At 36.2% G+C, this 16,661-nt stretch overlaps 1 protein-coding gene across 1 annotated transcript in view; it reads right to left on the reverse strand.

The window, feature by feature from the left end:
• Positions 1 to 2,710: 2,710 nt before the first annotated feature.
• The window catches only part of LOC134823249 (protein RRP5 homolog), a 118,889-nt gene continuing 104,938 nt past the window's right edge, over positions 2,711 to 16,661 (reverse strand). The window contains exons 25-32 of the mRNA XM_063834645.1: positions 5,219 to 5,385; positions 4,909 to 5,006; positions 4,680 to 4,798; positions 4,347 to 4,472; positions 3,949 to 4,117; positions 3,671 to 3,827; positions 3,363 to 3,528; positions 2,711 to 3,127 (exon numbers count right to left, since the gene is read on the reverse strand). Coding sequence (XP_063690715.1) covers positions 2,965 to 3,127; positions 3,363 to 3,528; positions 3,671 to 3,827; positions 3,949 to 4,117; positions 4,347 to 4,472; positions 4,680 to 4,798; positions 4,909 to 5,006; positions 5,219 to 5,385 — 1,165 coding nt within the window. The 3' untranslated portion in view covers positions 2,711 to 2,964. The remainder of the gene's footprint in view (positions 3,128 to 3,362; positions 3,529 to 3,670; positions 3,828 to 3,948; positions 4,118 to 4,346; positions 4,473 to 4,679; positions 4,799 to 4,908; positions 5,007 to 5,218; positions 5,386 to 16,661) is intronic.

Raw genomic sequence — 16,661 nt, forward strand, 5'->3', positions numbered from 1 at the left:
TTGAAGATGAATTTTCCAGGACCGAAATTTTACAGTTTCGACTGATTTTGTCACCATAAACCAATTAGTAAGTCAACTTAAGATGCCATATGACACGATTAAGGTGCTGGAAGTTTGATTTCTGTCGGAGGAAGCCCACAGCAGAAAGCTTAACAAAACGAAAAGTTGTATTTTAAAAAGTCTGTCCCATTTTCAAATGTGAAATTTTCTGAACACAAATTTTACAGATTAGATAAAATATTTGCACAGAAACCAATGAGTCAGTTAATTGATGATGGTACGAGACCAAATTGAGGTACTGGAAGTGGAAGTCAAAATCCCGAATAAAATTGCAAAATCATATTCTCCAAATCTCTGTCCCATTTTCAGTTTTTGAAGATGAAATTTCCAGGACCGAAATTTTACAGTTTCGACTGATTTTGTCACCATAAACCAATTAGTAAGTCAACTTTAGATGCCATATGACACGATTGAGGTGCTGGAAGTTTGATTTCTGTCGGAGGAAGCCCACAGCAGAAAGCTTAACAAAACGAAAAGTTGTATTTTCAAAAGTCTGTCCCATTTTCAAATGTGAAATTTTCTGAACACAAATTTTACAGATAAGATGAAATGTTTGCCCAGAAACCAATTAGTTAGTTATTTGATGATGGTACGAAACCAAATTGAGGTACTGGAAGTCAAAATCCCGAATAAAATTGCAAAATCATATTGTCCAAATCTCTGTCCCATTTTCAGTTTTTGAAGATGAAATTTCCAGGACCGAAATTTTACAGTTTCAACAGATTTTGTCACCATGAACCAATTAGTAAGTCAACTTAAGATGCCATATGACACGATTGAGGTGCTGGAAGTTTGATTTCTGTCGGAGGAAGCCCACAGCAGAAAGCTTAACAAAACGAAAAGTTGTATTTTCAAAAGTCTGTCCCATTTTTAAATGTGAAATTTTCTGAAGACAAATTTTACAGATAAGATAAAATTTTTGCCCAGAAACCAATTAGTCAGTTAATTGATGATGGTTCAAAACCAAATTGAGGTATTGGAACGAGCGTGCTAAATCACTCTACAGTCGATCTTCGAGATTGTTCTAAAAGGGTCCCCGACAGTTGAAACCAACTTCAATCGATGTATTTTCGGACGCTGATTCCGAATCAACCCCCATGACATAGGGGTTAAAAGCTCCCCTGACGAGATATTGGCGAAAAACTGTCTTGATCACGTGATATGACCGTATAAGGAAGTTATTATAATTTCTCGTTAGGGTTAGGGTTTCAGCATATGCTTTTGCTAAGGATTGGGTTAGGGTTAGGGTTGGGATCAGATTAGAGGGTTAGGGTTTCGAATAGTCGTTCAGGACCAGCTAGAGAACGGGTTGAAAAAGTCACGTGACAGTCGAGTGTAGAGTGATTAATCATCATCCGTATTGGAAGTCAAAACACCGAATAAAATTGCGAAATCATATTCTCCAAATCTCTGTCCCATTTTCAGTTTTTGAAGATGAAATTTCCAGGACCGAAATTTTACAGTTTCGACTGATTTTGTCACCATAAACCAATTAGTAAGTCAACTTTAGATGCCATATGACACGATTGAGGTGCTGGAAGTTTGATTTCTGTCGGAGGAAGCCCACAGCAGAAAGCTTAACAAAACGAAAAGTTGTATTTTAAAAAGTCTGTCCCATTTTCAAATGTGAAATTTTCTGAAGACAAATTTTACAGATAAGATAAAATTTTTGCCCAGAAACCAATTAGTCAGTTAATTGATGATGGTACGAAACCAAATTGGGGTACTGGAAGTCAAAATCCCGAATAAAATTGCAAAATCATATTCTCCAAATCCCTGTCCCATTTTCAGTTTTTGAAGATGAAATTTCCAGGACCGAAATTTTACAGTTTCGAGTTTCGACTGATTTTGTCACCAGAAACCAATTAGTAAGTCAACTTTAGATGCCATATGACACGATTGAGGTGCTAAAAGTTTGATTTCTGTCGGAGGAAGCCCACAGCAGAAAGCTTAACAAAACGAAAAGTTGTATTTTAAAAAGTCTGTCCCATTTTCAAATGTGAAATTTTCTGAACACAAATTTGAAAGATTAGATGAAATGTTTGCCCAGAAACCAATAAGTCAGTTAATTGATGATGGTAAGAAACCAAATTGAGGTACTGGAAGCCTAAATACCGAATAAAATTGCAAAATCATATTCTCCAAATCTCTGTCCCATTTTCAGTTTTTGAAGATGAAATTTCCAGGACCGAAATTTTACACCCTTTACAGTTTCAACAGATTTTGTCACCAGAAACCAATTAGTAAGTCAACTTTAGATGCCATATGACACGATTGAGGTGCTAAAAGTTTGATTTCTGTCGGAGGTAGCCCACAGCAGAAAGCTTAACAAAACGAAAAGTTGTATTTTAAAAAGTCTATACTATAAATCGCACGATTGAAAGGAGGATTGATTTCGGTCGGATGAAGCACACTGTAGTTTAATTAAACGAAAATTTTATATTTTCTAATTTCTGTCCCATTTTTAAATATGAAAATTTCTGAACACTAATTTGACAGATTGGATGGACTCATAAACCTGGTCCATATTGAGATTTAATGCTCGAACAATCCATAAAATTCACGTGATTTCAAGAAAGCGTTTTTCTTTTTTCAATAGAAGTTAATTTAGGTAATTGTAGCGAAATGAAATATATTTCTTTTGATCATAAGTTAAAATGATAAACCAATACAATATAGGCTGTACTTTGTTGATAACAGCTTCTTTAGTCTCGATCCGATAGAATGTAACAATATTGATTCTTAAAACCTGTTAAGTTTCAATTAAAGATGTTAGCTGCATCAGTTATTCTAGGCAAGCCTAGATAAAAATAATCGTTGTTAAAAACTATCCTTATCAAAACGTAAAACGTCAGGTCTCATAAATCGGTTAAAATAAGTTAAAAATCGAATTTTCATGTCCCGCTAGTCGTCTTGGTTTGAGCTGAGATAGTTTTGTGCTTTTTCTCTGATACTGTTCAATTTGGCTTCATCTCCGTGAGCTGTTTCGAAATCTATGTACCGTTTGAAGAAGAACCTCATCTTTTTTATTGGGAGTTTTAGTCCAACCATTCTGTCAAGTAGCAACCTGAGAGAGAAACTCGATTAAATCATGGTAAAAGCAATCAACCAGATATCAATAACACAGGCTTAGGTAATGATCAAAATTACATGCATATTTATCATTAAATTTATGTTTTTAACTTTTCTAGATCACGAATCCGTAGCAATTTATTGATGAAAAGTGTACTCAATCGACATTATATTCACGAAAATATTACCCAGATAAGTTGTCAGCTTGAAGAGCAGCTATTTTCCCTTACCTAGACTGCTGGTGGTCATTGAGAGCAATGGTCTTATCCAGATAAACCGCCCACAGATCCAGTCTGTGAGGATAAGTTGTCAAAACGTTCTCGAACATTGTGCTGCCTCGGTTTGGATCTCCTTGCTTGTACTCCGTCTGTGCAAAGTGACATATCGTCCTGATATCTGGAGATAGGATTGTGGTTGTTTGGATGATTTAGGATCGGTCTATATATCGTAACAGGGGAAGAAACACAATTGGGGTGTCCAACCCCATAATCTTAATTCGGGTGTTTACGACATGCCAAGGCGTGACTTAAAAACTTACGTTTATGTTTGGGTAAGGATTTGAGAGCTTTAGCGAGGAGCTCTCTCATCTCATCTAGACGTTGTTGGGTGGCGAGAGTGGAGCAGTAGTTGCACCAAACCTTCCTCGCTCTCTTGTACTTCTTCAGCAGTACCGAGCTGTACACGTCGTCCAATTCCTGGGGAAGTGACATTGTGACGTCATATAATCACGTGTTATGTCGTTATAATGTCATGCATTATTCTGATCTTGGACTTAATCTCAGAACGGCGAATACACACAAACAACCATCAATTTACCTGGTATTTCTTAGACTTGTCCAAGACAGCAGCAAGCCGGAGGAAGACAGCCTTACTGTCGTTGACAGCAGCCGCATCCTTGCAGACTGCCATCAGCCCCTCGTGGGTACCGAACGAGTTCTCTAAGTTAAACAGGGCCGACCATACATTCAGCTTCTCTTCTTCTAGTCTGGGAGGAATGGGAAATATTTGATCGCTGTAATCACTATGGCCTGGGGAGGGGCAACCCATGCCCATTGCATTTGACCAAAAGATGAGGAGTAAATAGGGAAAATGGGCAAAGATCTATAGATGATACAGTGCAGTAATAGTTAAAAAGTTACACGACACTGCTTTGAAACTGTTTAATGTTCATCGGTGTATATAAAATATCAAATTGATTTCTGTGCTCTTCTTACCGATAGTTGATGGTATCCAGTGCTCGTTTGGCTGTGAGTCTAGCCTTGTCCACATTGCCGAGTCCGAGCCAGTACGCCATGTAGCACACCCAGCTAGCTCCACTGTCGGGCTTACTCGCTACCTCCCTAATTTATAATATTAATATAATTAACAATAATAATAACAATTAAATTTGTTGCTGTAAGTTCAATTATTTGATATGATTAGAAATACCCACTGATAAAATGAAGCAGCATGGCACAAGAAAATTGCCGGTTAATTTTGCACTCGTGTGAATACGTGAATAAAGCATGGTTTTTATATAAAGTGCAACAAAGGCAAGTTAAATGTACCTCTCGAAATCGTCTTCAGTCTCAAGAGAAGATGAGTTACTCTTCATTTCTATCTTCCTGATCTCTTCTTCTGCTTCTTCCTTCTTTCGTTTCTTTTCACGTTTTAAGAAACTCTTCCCCTGGATAGGAAGTTTAATTTAGATGAGAGTTGTGTACACATGTACATTGCACTAGTGACAAGAAATATAGATATGAAATTAAAGAGTGCTAAAAGTAATTATTTAATTACCTTTTTAGCTTCTGGCTCGTCTGTTTTAGCACTCCCATCTTCCTCCTCAGAATCGGACTCTTTCTCCTCAGCCAGGACTTCTCTCAACGAGACGCTCTCTGAAGGTGTGGTTTTCAATATTTCAAGAAATCAGATGAAAGTTTTAGAGATTGAACAATCTAATAACTAACGTATAAAGAAGTAAATAAATCACTACCCATAAATCTTTAACACTAGTGACTAGTTTATCTAATTTTGAGAGTAAAATTAAATCTTAGACAAAAAATAGTAATAGAAAATAGATAACCCAGTAAACTGATAAAGTACAAACCTTCATCAACGTTGGTGGAATCCACACTCTTCTTAGAAGTGAAGACTATCTTGGGGGCATCCTCCACCTCCATAACCTCATCATCTGACTCATCAGCTTCACCAGTCTCACCATCACTGCCACCATCAGAGTCCTGGTATTTCTCCAGCAGTATGTCGTCCAGACATCTGAAAAAATAGGGGGGTTACTTTCTGAGATAGAAAGTAGTAAGGAAAAGGAGGGGAAAAGGGACAGAAAATAGGAAATTGTAGAAAGAAGTAGGGGATAGGGTGGGAGGAAGGATGGAAAATAGGAAATTATATCGCCTTTAGACTTACAAATGAGCCGATATAAATTATTCAATATTCAATGCGTACAAGTTTTGTAATAACTGTATTTATCTATTTTTCCAGTCGAAGAACCAGATTTGAACAAAAAAGAATCAGAAGAGGAAAAGAAAATACAAGAGGCTTTTGTCGAAGGCTTTTACATTGCACTTGTGCTAGACATAGGTTCAGATAATGTTCATACGTTCATTATCTGATATATTACTCTACCATTGTTTTATATTAGTTGAGCATTTACAGCTGAATAGATCTTTACTTGAGCATCGCTTCTTTGTCTTAAGGTCAAACCAGAGTCGAAAATGAAAATTTGATACAGCAATTCTCTTAAGAATACGTTGAGACGGAAATTTGCCTATATTTCCAGATATGACAACCGCAAATTTAACATTGAGTGAGGACAACCTGTTCCGAGTATACTTGGATGACGGCACGAGAATGGAGGAAATATGCGGTTTAATAAACCGCGTGTACATGGAGACAGAGTAAGCGGAGTCATTTCGCTCATTTAAATATGATATTCTTATTTAAAAGTATCAATATATTTAAAAATAGAACTTTAGTCGAGCATAAAAAACTTGCCATACACATTATACACATTTATAAGAATTAAATTTTCTTTTCTTGATATCATAAGTTATTTTTCTTTCAGTTTTTATTTTCACAGTTACTTAAAAGTTTAACAATATAAGTTATATTGTAAACTGAAGGTGGCTGGAAGAGGAAGACGTCGTGGTAAGGAAGGAGTTCATTTCTTGGAGGGAATTCCTCCGGAAAAGTATACAGGATTACAACCAACAAGAAAGTTCCAGGAAAGTTTTCAGACGAAAAAAATGACTGAGATTATTAGAGAGGTGGAAGCCCTTTAACCGATAATGCATTCTATTCAAACTAGTGTTAAATCCAATTAATAGTTAAGATCAATAATATAACGATTAAATTAACATCATGTAATCTTTTTCATTTTATTTCTATTCAATTCTGTTCGTTTCTATTGTTTTCTTTCATTTCTATTTATGTATGCTAATTTCTATTCTTTTATTTTTGTTCTTTCTTATTGTCACTTTTTTCTTTATCTTCTCAAAGATGTCTGTTATCATTTCTTTTTTATCATTATTTTTCTTCTGATATAATGTTTTTCTGTGATGAGTAAATGTAAGGAATGGTAATTGTAAGGAACCCCGAAATTTCAATTTTCTTTTTAATATAAAGTGGAAAAAAGATCGATCTTGATTCTTGACCTCGAATCCTTTCTTCACCCTATGCAATTTGGATTCAGGAGAGGAATATCCAGTTCTAAATTCTCTGCGGTGGTTCAGTGGGACATGGATGGAGATAGAGTACGTGTTTTTAACAGCAAGATGATGATGTTGTGAGGGTATAAAAAAGAAGTATGACCAGAAGACGCTAGTGCACGCCCACATTTGGAATAATTTATAATTTCGTTGTGCTTGAGTAAGATTAGTTGTTAGTAAGAAATTGTATGGAGGGTTCTTCTACGATATGATTTAAAGAAAGAAGAGTAATTGATCATGCATATTATTTATCAGAGGCTTTTAATATGTAATTATTTACTACTAGGATATAAGATCAAAGATGAATATAACAATTCAAAATTGTAGCGTGGTTAACCTGAAGACAGCTGCACCATGAAAGGCTTCCAGTAAGCCGAGGAGGCAGCGCACCTGTTACCGGTTAGTTTGTTGTAATTACTAATTCTAGTCTGTTTTGTATGTTTATATTCTATCATTCACAATCGCTGAGGTGACCGATGTCTAGCCACAATGTGTGTAGTAAACAAATCAAAGATACAACATTAAGGCTAATGGAATAATTAATTTCAGCTGCAAGAAGGTTGGAACTGTCCCGAAGCCAAGCCGTACAAGCGGCTCAACCGAATACCCCGCCCGCCGCCCAGCCCCCAACAGAAAGAGGTCCGGTCAAATTATTCAGATTATTAGAATCCTACACACACAATATTAAAAACTTTGAATACAATGTTTATTATTGGAACACAATTCTAAACAGTTCATTGTCAAATTCTCAAATTGTCAAATATTCATACAGTATTATAAAATTTACTGACTCACTGATTTATCATGTTATCTTATCGTTTTATAGAGTGGTTCAAAAAGTGGTGGCTTTGGCTTAGCATCATCACACTCCAAGAAAAGGAGTTTAAACCATCTAAATCTACATTTAATTTTTATATGCTTGTGAATATTTTTATCAATATTACTAGGAGTGTTATTGTTAGTTTGTACTTGATCAAATTCGTTTCGGTCTTGTCTTCAGAACCTTTACTAACCATACTGTATACTTCTAGAAATGTCTGATAAACCTAGTTTTGACGAGGCATTGTCCCAGCCTGGACCATCAGTCAAACTGTCTAACAACAAGAATGTTGTTGTAAGTGAGAAGACTGTCAGGGAAACAACTGGTGTGTTTCATTGCATAGTGATCCATTTAAAGTTAACAAGCTGGACCATCGCCCACCCGGCCCCCGACACCGGCCCCTGACACCATCCACCCGGCCCAAGAACTGGTCGAGTCAGATAAAGAATCTTAGTTTAATTTAATAAGGAAGACCAAGATGGCAGGGCCACTGAGCCGATGGCAGCATCATATTATCGCTCGTATGAAGTACAGGAGCACTACAATTACAAGAATCTAAAACAACCGTTGATACCAAAAGTTGTTCTGATTTCCTGCTCGAGATCGTTTAATGATAGATGGTCGCTGTACCATAACGAATTTCACATTTCAGAGAAACTGAAGGTGAGTCACAGAAAACTTCTTGGGTTGGTAGGGGCTACAGGGATTACCCTTTTATCAGTGTTGGGGCAGCGATAAAAAGCCAGAAGAAGACGGATGGTTCGGCCTGTGGCCCAGCGGCCAGCAGGTGGCCAGAATCGAAACTCCTCCTTCCAGCAAGGCTTCTAGATATTGTGTAATGACTAGAAGAAGAACGATAACGTACCTATTACTACTAAAATAGGCATAACTTAACAATTATTCCTATTGCTAGTACTGACAGTGCTAAAATGTATTAAAATCAAATAGTTAAGATCAATTATATAGCAATTAGATTAACATTGTGTTATTTTCATTCATTTTATTTCTATTAGTTTTACTCATTTCTATTCTTTTCTTTTCGATTCTTTGCTATTTTTTCTTTTTCTTCTCTTAACTGTCTGTTATCATTTCTTTTCGCCATTATTTTTTCTTCAGATATGATGTTTTTCTGTGATATGTAAAGAATGTAAGGAATGGTAAGTGTAGGAACCTCGAAATTTAAATCTCCCTTTTTAATAGTTACTTAAATAACTCAGGCTTATCACCCATAGTTGACTGATTAATTGGTTGCAATTCTGGTAGGACGTTCTGGCAAGGACATTGTTACAGCACTAATTTGTATTTTACCTTTAATAAAGATATTACAGTAAGGAGCGCGTTGAAGATATTACGAACAAGCATCACAGACTATATTATCTAAAACTAAAAGCGATTACATAAGATTTAACCATGATATGAGGGAACTGATGTCAGTATAGCTTAGTAAATGTCAGTAAATAATGTCCATTAAAAATAACGAAGAGGAAAAAGTTTTTAACTTCAGTATTTGGATTTCTGCCTGAAATTGGACAAAAAAGCTTCTTGAAAAAAAAAACGGGTAGAACGAATAATATATCATAACACCGATCATTATTCTTTTACTAGGAAGTTCGTTCAGATAGGTGGGAAGGGTAAGGGACTTTTCACAGTGATGTGTCCACATGGGATATGTGTTATTGTTAGATGTAAGGTGCTGTATTTACACGAATACCCTCAGACTGCGCGCAGTTTCTTCGTTCCATAAAGTAAATTTTTTAAATCCGTTGGACTTCATCGGTTGAATGTTTGTGTACATAATAATGTTAATTGTATATTATGAGATCTATAATCTAACTAACATTATATTTAAAACTTAGTATGAGCACAAAGTGCACCTTGCAGGTTATTAAATTTCAATTAAAACCTTGATTTGTATCTATTTTAATTACAGAAGCATGTCCGACTCCGTTAGTACAATGAACCGGGAGATCGATAATCCCAGGGTCGGGACGATATTAGAACGAAAGGAACGAACGACTGGGAATCGATGCTTTATTTTACTGTATTTCTTTTGGTTCTTTCAATTGTGGTATTACAAAACTTTGATACCCCTCTTTGATTTGCATATATTTTAACCATATTTTTGTAGAATGTCTACTTCCACTGCTGTAACGGAATCGACCAACCAAGGGTTGGTAAAGGTGATATTAGAGCGTAAGAACCGCACCACGGGGAAACCCTATTTGTAAGTGTTTATAAGTTAAAATCATGTAACTACATGTTATCACTTTTCGAAATCGGATAGCGGTGTTAATAGTAACAGATCGAGATTGGTAATAGAGATCCGTTAGTTTATTTCACTAAACAGGATCTATTCTTATCAATATTTTCCTTTACACAGCCACCTAGAGTTAGAGAACGGCAAAAAAGGATTATGCTTCAACGACAGACTCATGAGTAAACTCCAGAAATTAGTAAGTTAATCTATTAACATGTGAATTAGTTTATTATTTGATTGATGTAAATTTACATGTGTAACATTCAACCATTGAATATGAATAAATAGTTGTATAGGGTATTAGAGTGTAAATATTGTCACTGTTTCAGGTGCGGGAGAGCACACTTAACGAGCTAGTGACGCTAAACTAATCCCCCCACCAGCCTCCTACCAGCCCCCCACAAACACCACCTGGCACAGGCCACAGGGCATTAGTGACTAGCTAGTAGCTGATGATTCATTGTCAGTTATGAATTTTATTTTATGATATACGTGTTTATTATATCGTCAATAAATGATAAATCTAACAACATCTGATGTTGAACATCAATCAAGTCTCAATGTTATACTTTTATTCATTTTCGTAATTTATATTCGTTATTATCTTTTAATCCACTATTTTGTTAGCAAGCACATCAAATTTCCTGCCAATTCAATATTCATCGTACATTCTACATCTTAAACTCTTCAAAAACTTGGGATTCAGCCTAAACATGTGATATGAGTTCATAAATACATTTACGTACATTTTATAATAAAAAATCAATTGAAATTTGAAGCTATAGTTACTAGTTGCAAACTGTACCGAACCTTATGTAATATGTTATAAAGATAGGACTAAATTAATCAGAATGTTATACGAAACAGATCAAAGAAACAAAAGTTAGGCTAATGGAATATATTTAATTTAAGCTGCAAGGAGCCTGGGCATATTGTCAGAAATTTTCCAAAGAACAGGCCGTATCCACCACTTGTCGTCTAATTCTACTAGTTACTGTTTGCACTTAGCGTATTTGTAAAGCGTTTTTAACAAGTTAACATTTCATTATTTTAGCGGCCATGGTTGGGAATGAGCGTGAACGTCAGTCAGGTGTTTGGAAATTTTTCTCTATACTTGCAGAAAAACCACACATAGCAAAATGCTCAGATGATGATTGTGGGAAAGAAGTTCCTATGTGAAAACCAGATACTGCGAAGAAATCTTTGGGGTTAAAAGTTTAACTAGTGGCGTCTTGTATGTAGACCTCTTATTCGTTATTTTGTATATTAGTTGAGTTTATTATTATATACTGAATTATAACAATAATGTTCTTTCCAGGATGAACCTGGGTTTTTATTCATAGCAACTGGAGTCTCAATTGAACATACAAACATTTCAAACACACTTGCAGGTTTATGAAGAGACAGTTCAGTGGGTCGAAACCCAAGCCACCACATGACACCATAGAAAAGTTATTGCTTATAATGTATAATACAGATAGTGGGTAACATCATTTCTTTTCTTAAATAATTTTTGTTTGATTTTGTCAGATCATCTTCTTTCTCGATTTTTTCTTCTCAACGCGAACGTGTAGAAGGTGTTAGGAACAAGCATCACAGGCTTCTTACAACGGGGGATGACTACATAAAGTTTTACCCCGATATGAGGCCACTGATTAGAAATACTAAAGAGGAAGAAAATATTTCACACACACCGGGCTTTACCAGTAAACCAATAAACCAAGCATATGAGGGTGGCCAAAAAGATAATTTTATAATATAAGTAGTGTAATATAACTAAAATAAAGTTTTAAAGTCATTTATCTTATTCTATTTTTTAATATTTTGTGTTCATAAACTCTATCAAATAAAAAAGATAGGACTAAATTAATCAGAATGTTATACAAAACAAATCAAAGGAACAAAAGTTAGGATAATGGAATATATTTAATTTCAGCTGCAAGGAGACTGGGCATATTGTCAGAAATTTTCCAAAGAACAGGCCGTATCCACCACGAGCAGAGATTGACCAGGGAGAGAACATTACCAGAACATCACCAGAACATCACCCGAATTTGCAACGTAATCCGGGATAAACGCATTCTTCACAGTCAGCTTCAAGTACAAGAGATCCGAACAATTCCATCAATCATGTCGTGATGTCGAATATAAGCGGACCGATGCTTCTATTTCAATGCAGACATTTTTAGTTGTCGTATTAATTTTTCTCATTAATTTTCTTTTACAACAGCAGCTGAACTAGCGGGAGGAAAGAGGAGGCCGCACCTTATTGTACTGGATGCGGTAGTCGATTTATATTCGTACCAATAGTACTGCACTTAATAAAGTGGTGGTATGCGTACCTGGTGGATTTATATAGTACTGAATGAGTTGAGACTGAGCAACATTCTCGATTTCTAGGACATGGAGTGGAGTGAAGAGCTCCAAGAGCAGACGTACATAGACAGCGGAGACGTTCCACCGGATCGAAAAAAATGGTCGCGAGCACGGAGGAGTTGTCGATCCTAGTAGTTTATATAAAATCATCATATTAAGTAGTATTATAAATCTTTTAAAATTGGTCGGAGGTTAATATTTCAATATAATATGTAATATCTTCATACAATTAATTTTTGTAGTTTTTAAACTGTAAAGGAGCATAGTTAATAGTTATCTTGCTGAGTTTTTGGTACTCATTTCAAAACTATGCATTACCTTAAGCATTTTGGGATGCTCTAAATGAACGTTTATACAAAGACTAGCTGCGCCACTTACCAACTTCCTTTTTGGACCAAACCCTGCTCATTTTGATTTCTCGAGGAGATTTGTTCCTATAGTTTCGGTGCTCACAGGGATTGTGCCTCCTGGCACATTTGCTTCTACCCAGTTTGCGGACTTCAAATTCTTCAATAGTGCCCAAACAGGAGTATTTGGTGATATTACGTACTGTTACTGTGTTCGAGTGATGGGGACCGCCATGATTCAAGGAGAGTCGCCGATATAGCAGTCGATTCTGCGGCAGGCCTTTTTAGATGTCTCCAAGTCGGCCACCACATTCTACCTGGGTCTACAGTCGTCACTTCATGCTCGCTAAAAAACGGCACGTAGGGAGACCATTGCATGACGAAGGATTGGATACGTGTTGTCCCTCTACACTTATCAGAATGGCAAAATATACTGTTCGGGGTCAGTGAAGACGTTCCTGCTTCAACATATCGTCAGAACTCCAAGAAAGAGAAGGAACTGCCAAGAATGGAGGGACCTGTTAACAACACTAGTGACCTTTTAACAACACTGTTAATAACACTGTTAACAACACTGTTAATAACACTAGTGATTCCAGGATCAAGAGGATCCTCTTGATCAACATCGTCCATCAAGAGGATGGACGTCCTGAAGAGCCGAGGCGGTGGTCACATTGAGCACCTTCTCTAAATCCACTTTTTTTGCGCTATTTTGCGCTCCTATATCTGGAGCTCATTTCCTTATGACTCTTACCACGACTCATTATATGTTGATTGTTCAAGTTGTCTGTGTAAAAACAAACACTTGAATAGCAATAACGAGTAGATAAGAATGAATGTCATTATAACTTGTGGTTTTATAAAAATCTGGCATTTTATTGTTTCATTTCGAATGCCGATTGGATGCCCTAAGCAATTTCTTTCTTATAATGGACATTGTTTTGCTACGAGGGTAATCCCTTTCCTCATTTACTCTATATAATACAAGTTTATCTTGTTTCATTGATTAAATAATAATACTCTAAATTTGATATTTTTGATGCTGAAGAAAAATGGGAATTTCACAATATACTGCGATTCCACTCATAATGTCACGAATAGTGTCAGAATAGTTTTCAATTCGCCGGTGTCATACCTGGCTTAATCCGAAAAAAAGTGATAGTAATATCATTGTTCACGCAACAGACTCATCCAAAGGGAAAACTACGATGTTATAACTCTCATCCAGAGGACACGGATATTCAGTCGTTGAATTTATTTCTAGTACAGAAAGCAAATGTTATAATCCAAGGAGTCATAGTAAGTAAAAGAGTTTCTTCTACTTCGTTTTTAATATTAAATGAGCTAATATGTCGTAGGGGCAATTGGTCTAATTTATTTGGAGGATTTTTAAAATCAGATGGATTGCACATGAGTACACTCGGAAACAAGTGGCTAGATCAACATCTCTATAACTATATGATTGGGGAGTTTTGTTTCCAATCGGAGGTAATCCAAAAAACCCTTTGTGGTAACGAAAGGCCAAACCGGTAATGGCTTCACAAAAAGCAACAGGAAAAGCCACACGAGGTTCCACCTGTAAGTCATCACTATCATATAGCTGATAAGCTTTATTTATGATTGGATCTCAATTGAAACTTAATTGAGGGTCAGATCAGGAGGGGTGCCCATTCAGACTTCAGTGCATACTGTAAACATAGTACTATTACTATTACTATTACTATTATATTATGATCTCAGTTAAGCCTTTCGAGTTTCGTATAAAAGAGTGAGTAGTGACTTAGGCTGTTAGCATGCAACAGTGGCTTTTTGTAGCATAGCCAATAGGAATGTCTTCATAGATAATAATGTACTACCAAAATATTCTGCGAGATTAAACCAAAAATCTCTTCAGAAAGAGAAATCCATCCGAGACAGATGTATGGATAGAGCCACACTATCTGAAGTTAGACACAATAGGTGCGTCGTCCGGCATACCGGTATTAGCACGAGTTTACTGCACAATACTTTCGAAATTTATTGTTGAACGATAGTTTCTAATAGGGGGAGAGCTTAATTTTCTTGTGTAACTTGTTCAGGATATGTTCAGTTGATTTGGGCCATCAGTACTTACCTATTGCGTGCAATATATATAATTTCACATTTTCATACCTTTAAAATTGTTCCTATCAGTACTTCAGTACTTCAGCTTATAATAAACAATTTGTATTTAAATTTGTTTTCAATTAGCATGTATGTCAAGCCCGGCAAGGCAACAAATTAAATATCGGATATATAAGATAAGGTTGGAGTTAACGGCTAAGGAAGTGTTATGGGATAACGGAGGGAGATGCGGTGGCATGGAAAAGGGAGAATAACACTAGAGAGGAAGAAGATGATAGAATTTTATACTAAGAATAGAGCGGGAGAATTCTCCCGGGGATGAAAGAGTTTAGCAGGGATAGTGAAGGATTTATGGCAGCATGAGGAAGATATAGCGCATAGAGGAAGCTGGAAGAGTTGAGACTTTGAGAGAGGAGATGAGGAGATTGTGGTTTTTGAATAATCTCGATATACCGATCTGATTTTCACAAACAATTGTATGCGTTCATTTTTATACAGTTTGTACAATTGTACAATTGTACGGTTCAAACTATATAAATTGAGGAGGATAAAAGAGGATAAAGTGAGGATACTGCGTTTTATTGCATATCAATTGATAACACTGATTCATTGTTGTATAATAAAGTGTTAGATTATAACCGAAAATGTCATTTTGGCAACTGCCAAAATGACTATACAAAATATCCTCCCACACAATTTTTGGGACGTTCTCTGCTACATTGCAGAGGATAACTTCACAATACTGGGAGGAAACTAAAGAGAGAGCCAGAGAAAGGCAAAAGGAGTTCAAAATTAGACTCAAATTAGCAGAAATCCCCAGATAATCTGGAGAAAGGGGATTGAACTTAGGGGATTTACCCTAAGTAAAGAAAATTGGACCAAGCAAATAGGAGCTGGTAATACTGTCAGGCCGGAGCCTGTATTCATGGGGACACTTAAAGAAGCAAAGATCAAAGAAGCAGACTTGGAATTTGCTACTACTACTGATAAAACACCTACGACAGTATTATCAAGTAAAGAATTTTATATAAACGTTTAAGCTTTTAAATGTGTTTGCAGATCAGGGTCATTAGAATCAACTGATAAAATCTAGACGAAATAACTATGAGTTTCATGGCATGTAATTTGCGTGCCCTTCGGGGATTAATATTGATTATTACAATTATTATATATTTTGAGTAAACATTGACTGGTGTAAAAGCCAGCCCCAAACAAATGCGGCAACCAAACATACAGAACAAAATCCGGAAACGTTTAAGGGAAAAGGAAAAGCCGAGGCTGGCCCTTGTGAACAAGCAGGAAAGGCCTGCTCCCCCTCCACGTGGAGGAACCTATAAGCTGATTCTCACCACTTACCCTCCCCCTAAGGTAAAGATTTCACCTTCAGTTCACAAACTGCTTGGACACACTTGGGATCTCATTGCCTTAAATGACAACCATGGTTTGGGAACAGTATCAGAGGGCGGCATCGAAGCTTGCAACAAGCTGTTGCGCCGCTATAGGATCTTAAATGAGCTAATTGAATTTATTTCTAGTACAGAAAGCAAATGTTATAATCCAAGAAGTCATAGAAAGTAAAAGATTTTCTTCTACTTCGTTTTTAAGATAAAATGAGCTAATATAATTGAGTTTGACTGAAATTGTGTTATCCAATGAAAATTACAGGAGTACTAACTTTTATCATAATTAGTTTTTCACACCTATCTAAGGAGGTATGTATAAATACAGCGGATCAATTGTTAACAGATTAATCCAGTTTATCCCAATTTTGTTTGTACACCTTTTGTTAGTTTGTAATATACTTGAAGCATGACAAATATAACTGTCATTGGATTACTCTCAAAAATTACCCTATTGGATGGCTACATGAAAGTAACAATTTGTTAAAACACACCTTTCAAACAGAGTTTTCTTAACTTTCC

The sequence above is a fragment of the Bolinopsis microptera genome, chromosome 11 (genome assembly GCF_026151205.1).
Source record: "Bolinopsis microptera isolate Bmic1 chromosome 11, MBARI_Bmic_1.0, whole genome shotgun sequence".
In the NCBI taxonomy this organism is placed as follows: domain Eukaryota; kingdom Metazoa; phylum Ctenophora; class Tentaculata; order Lobata; family Bolinopsidae; genus Bolinopsis; species Bolinopsis microptera.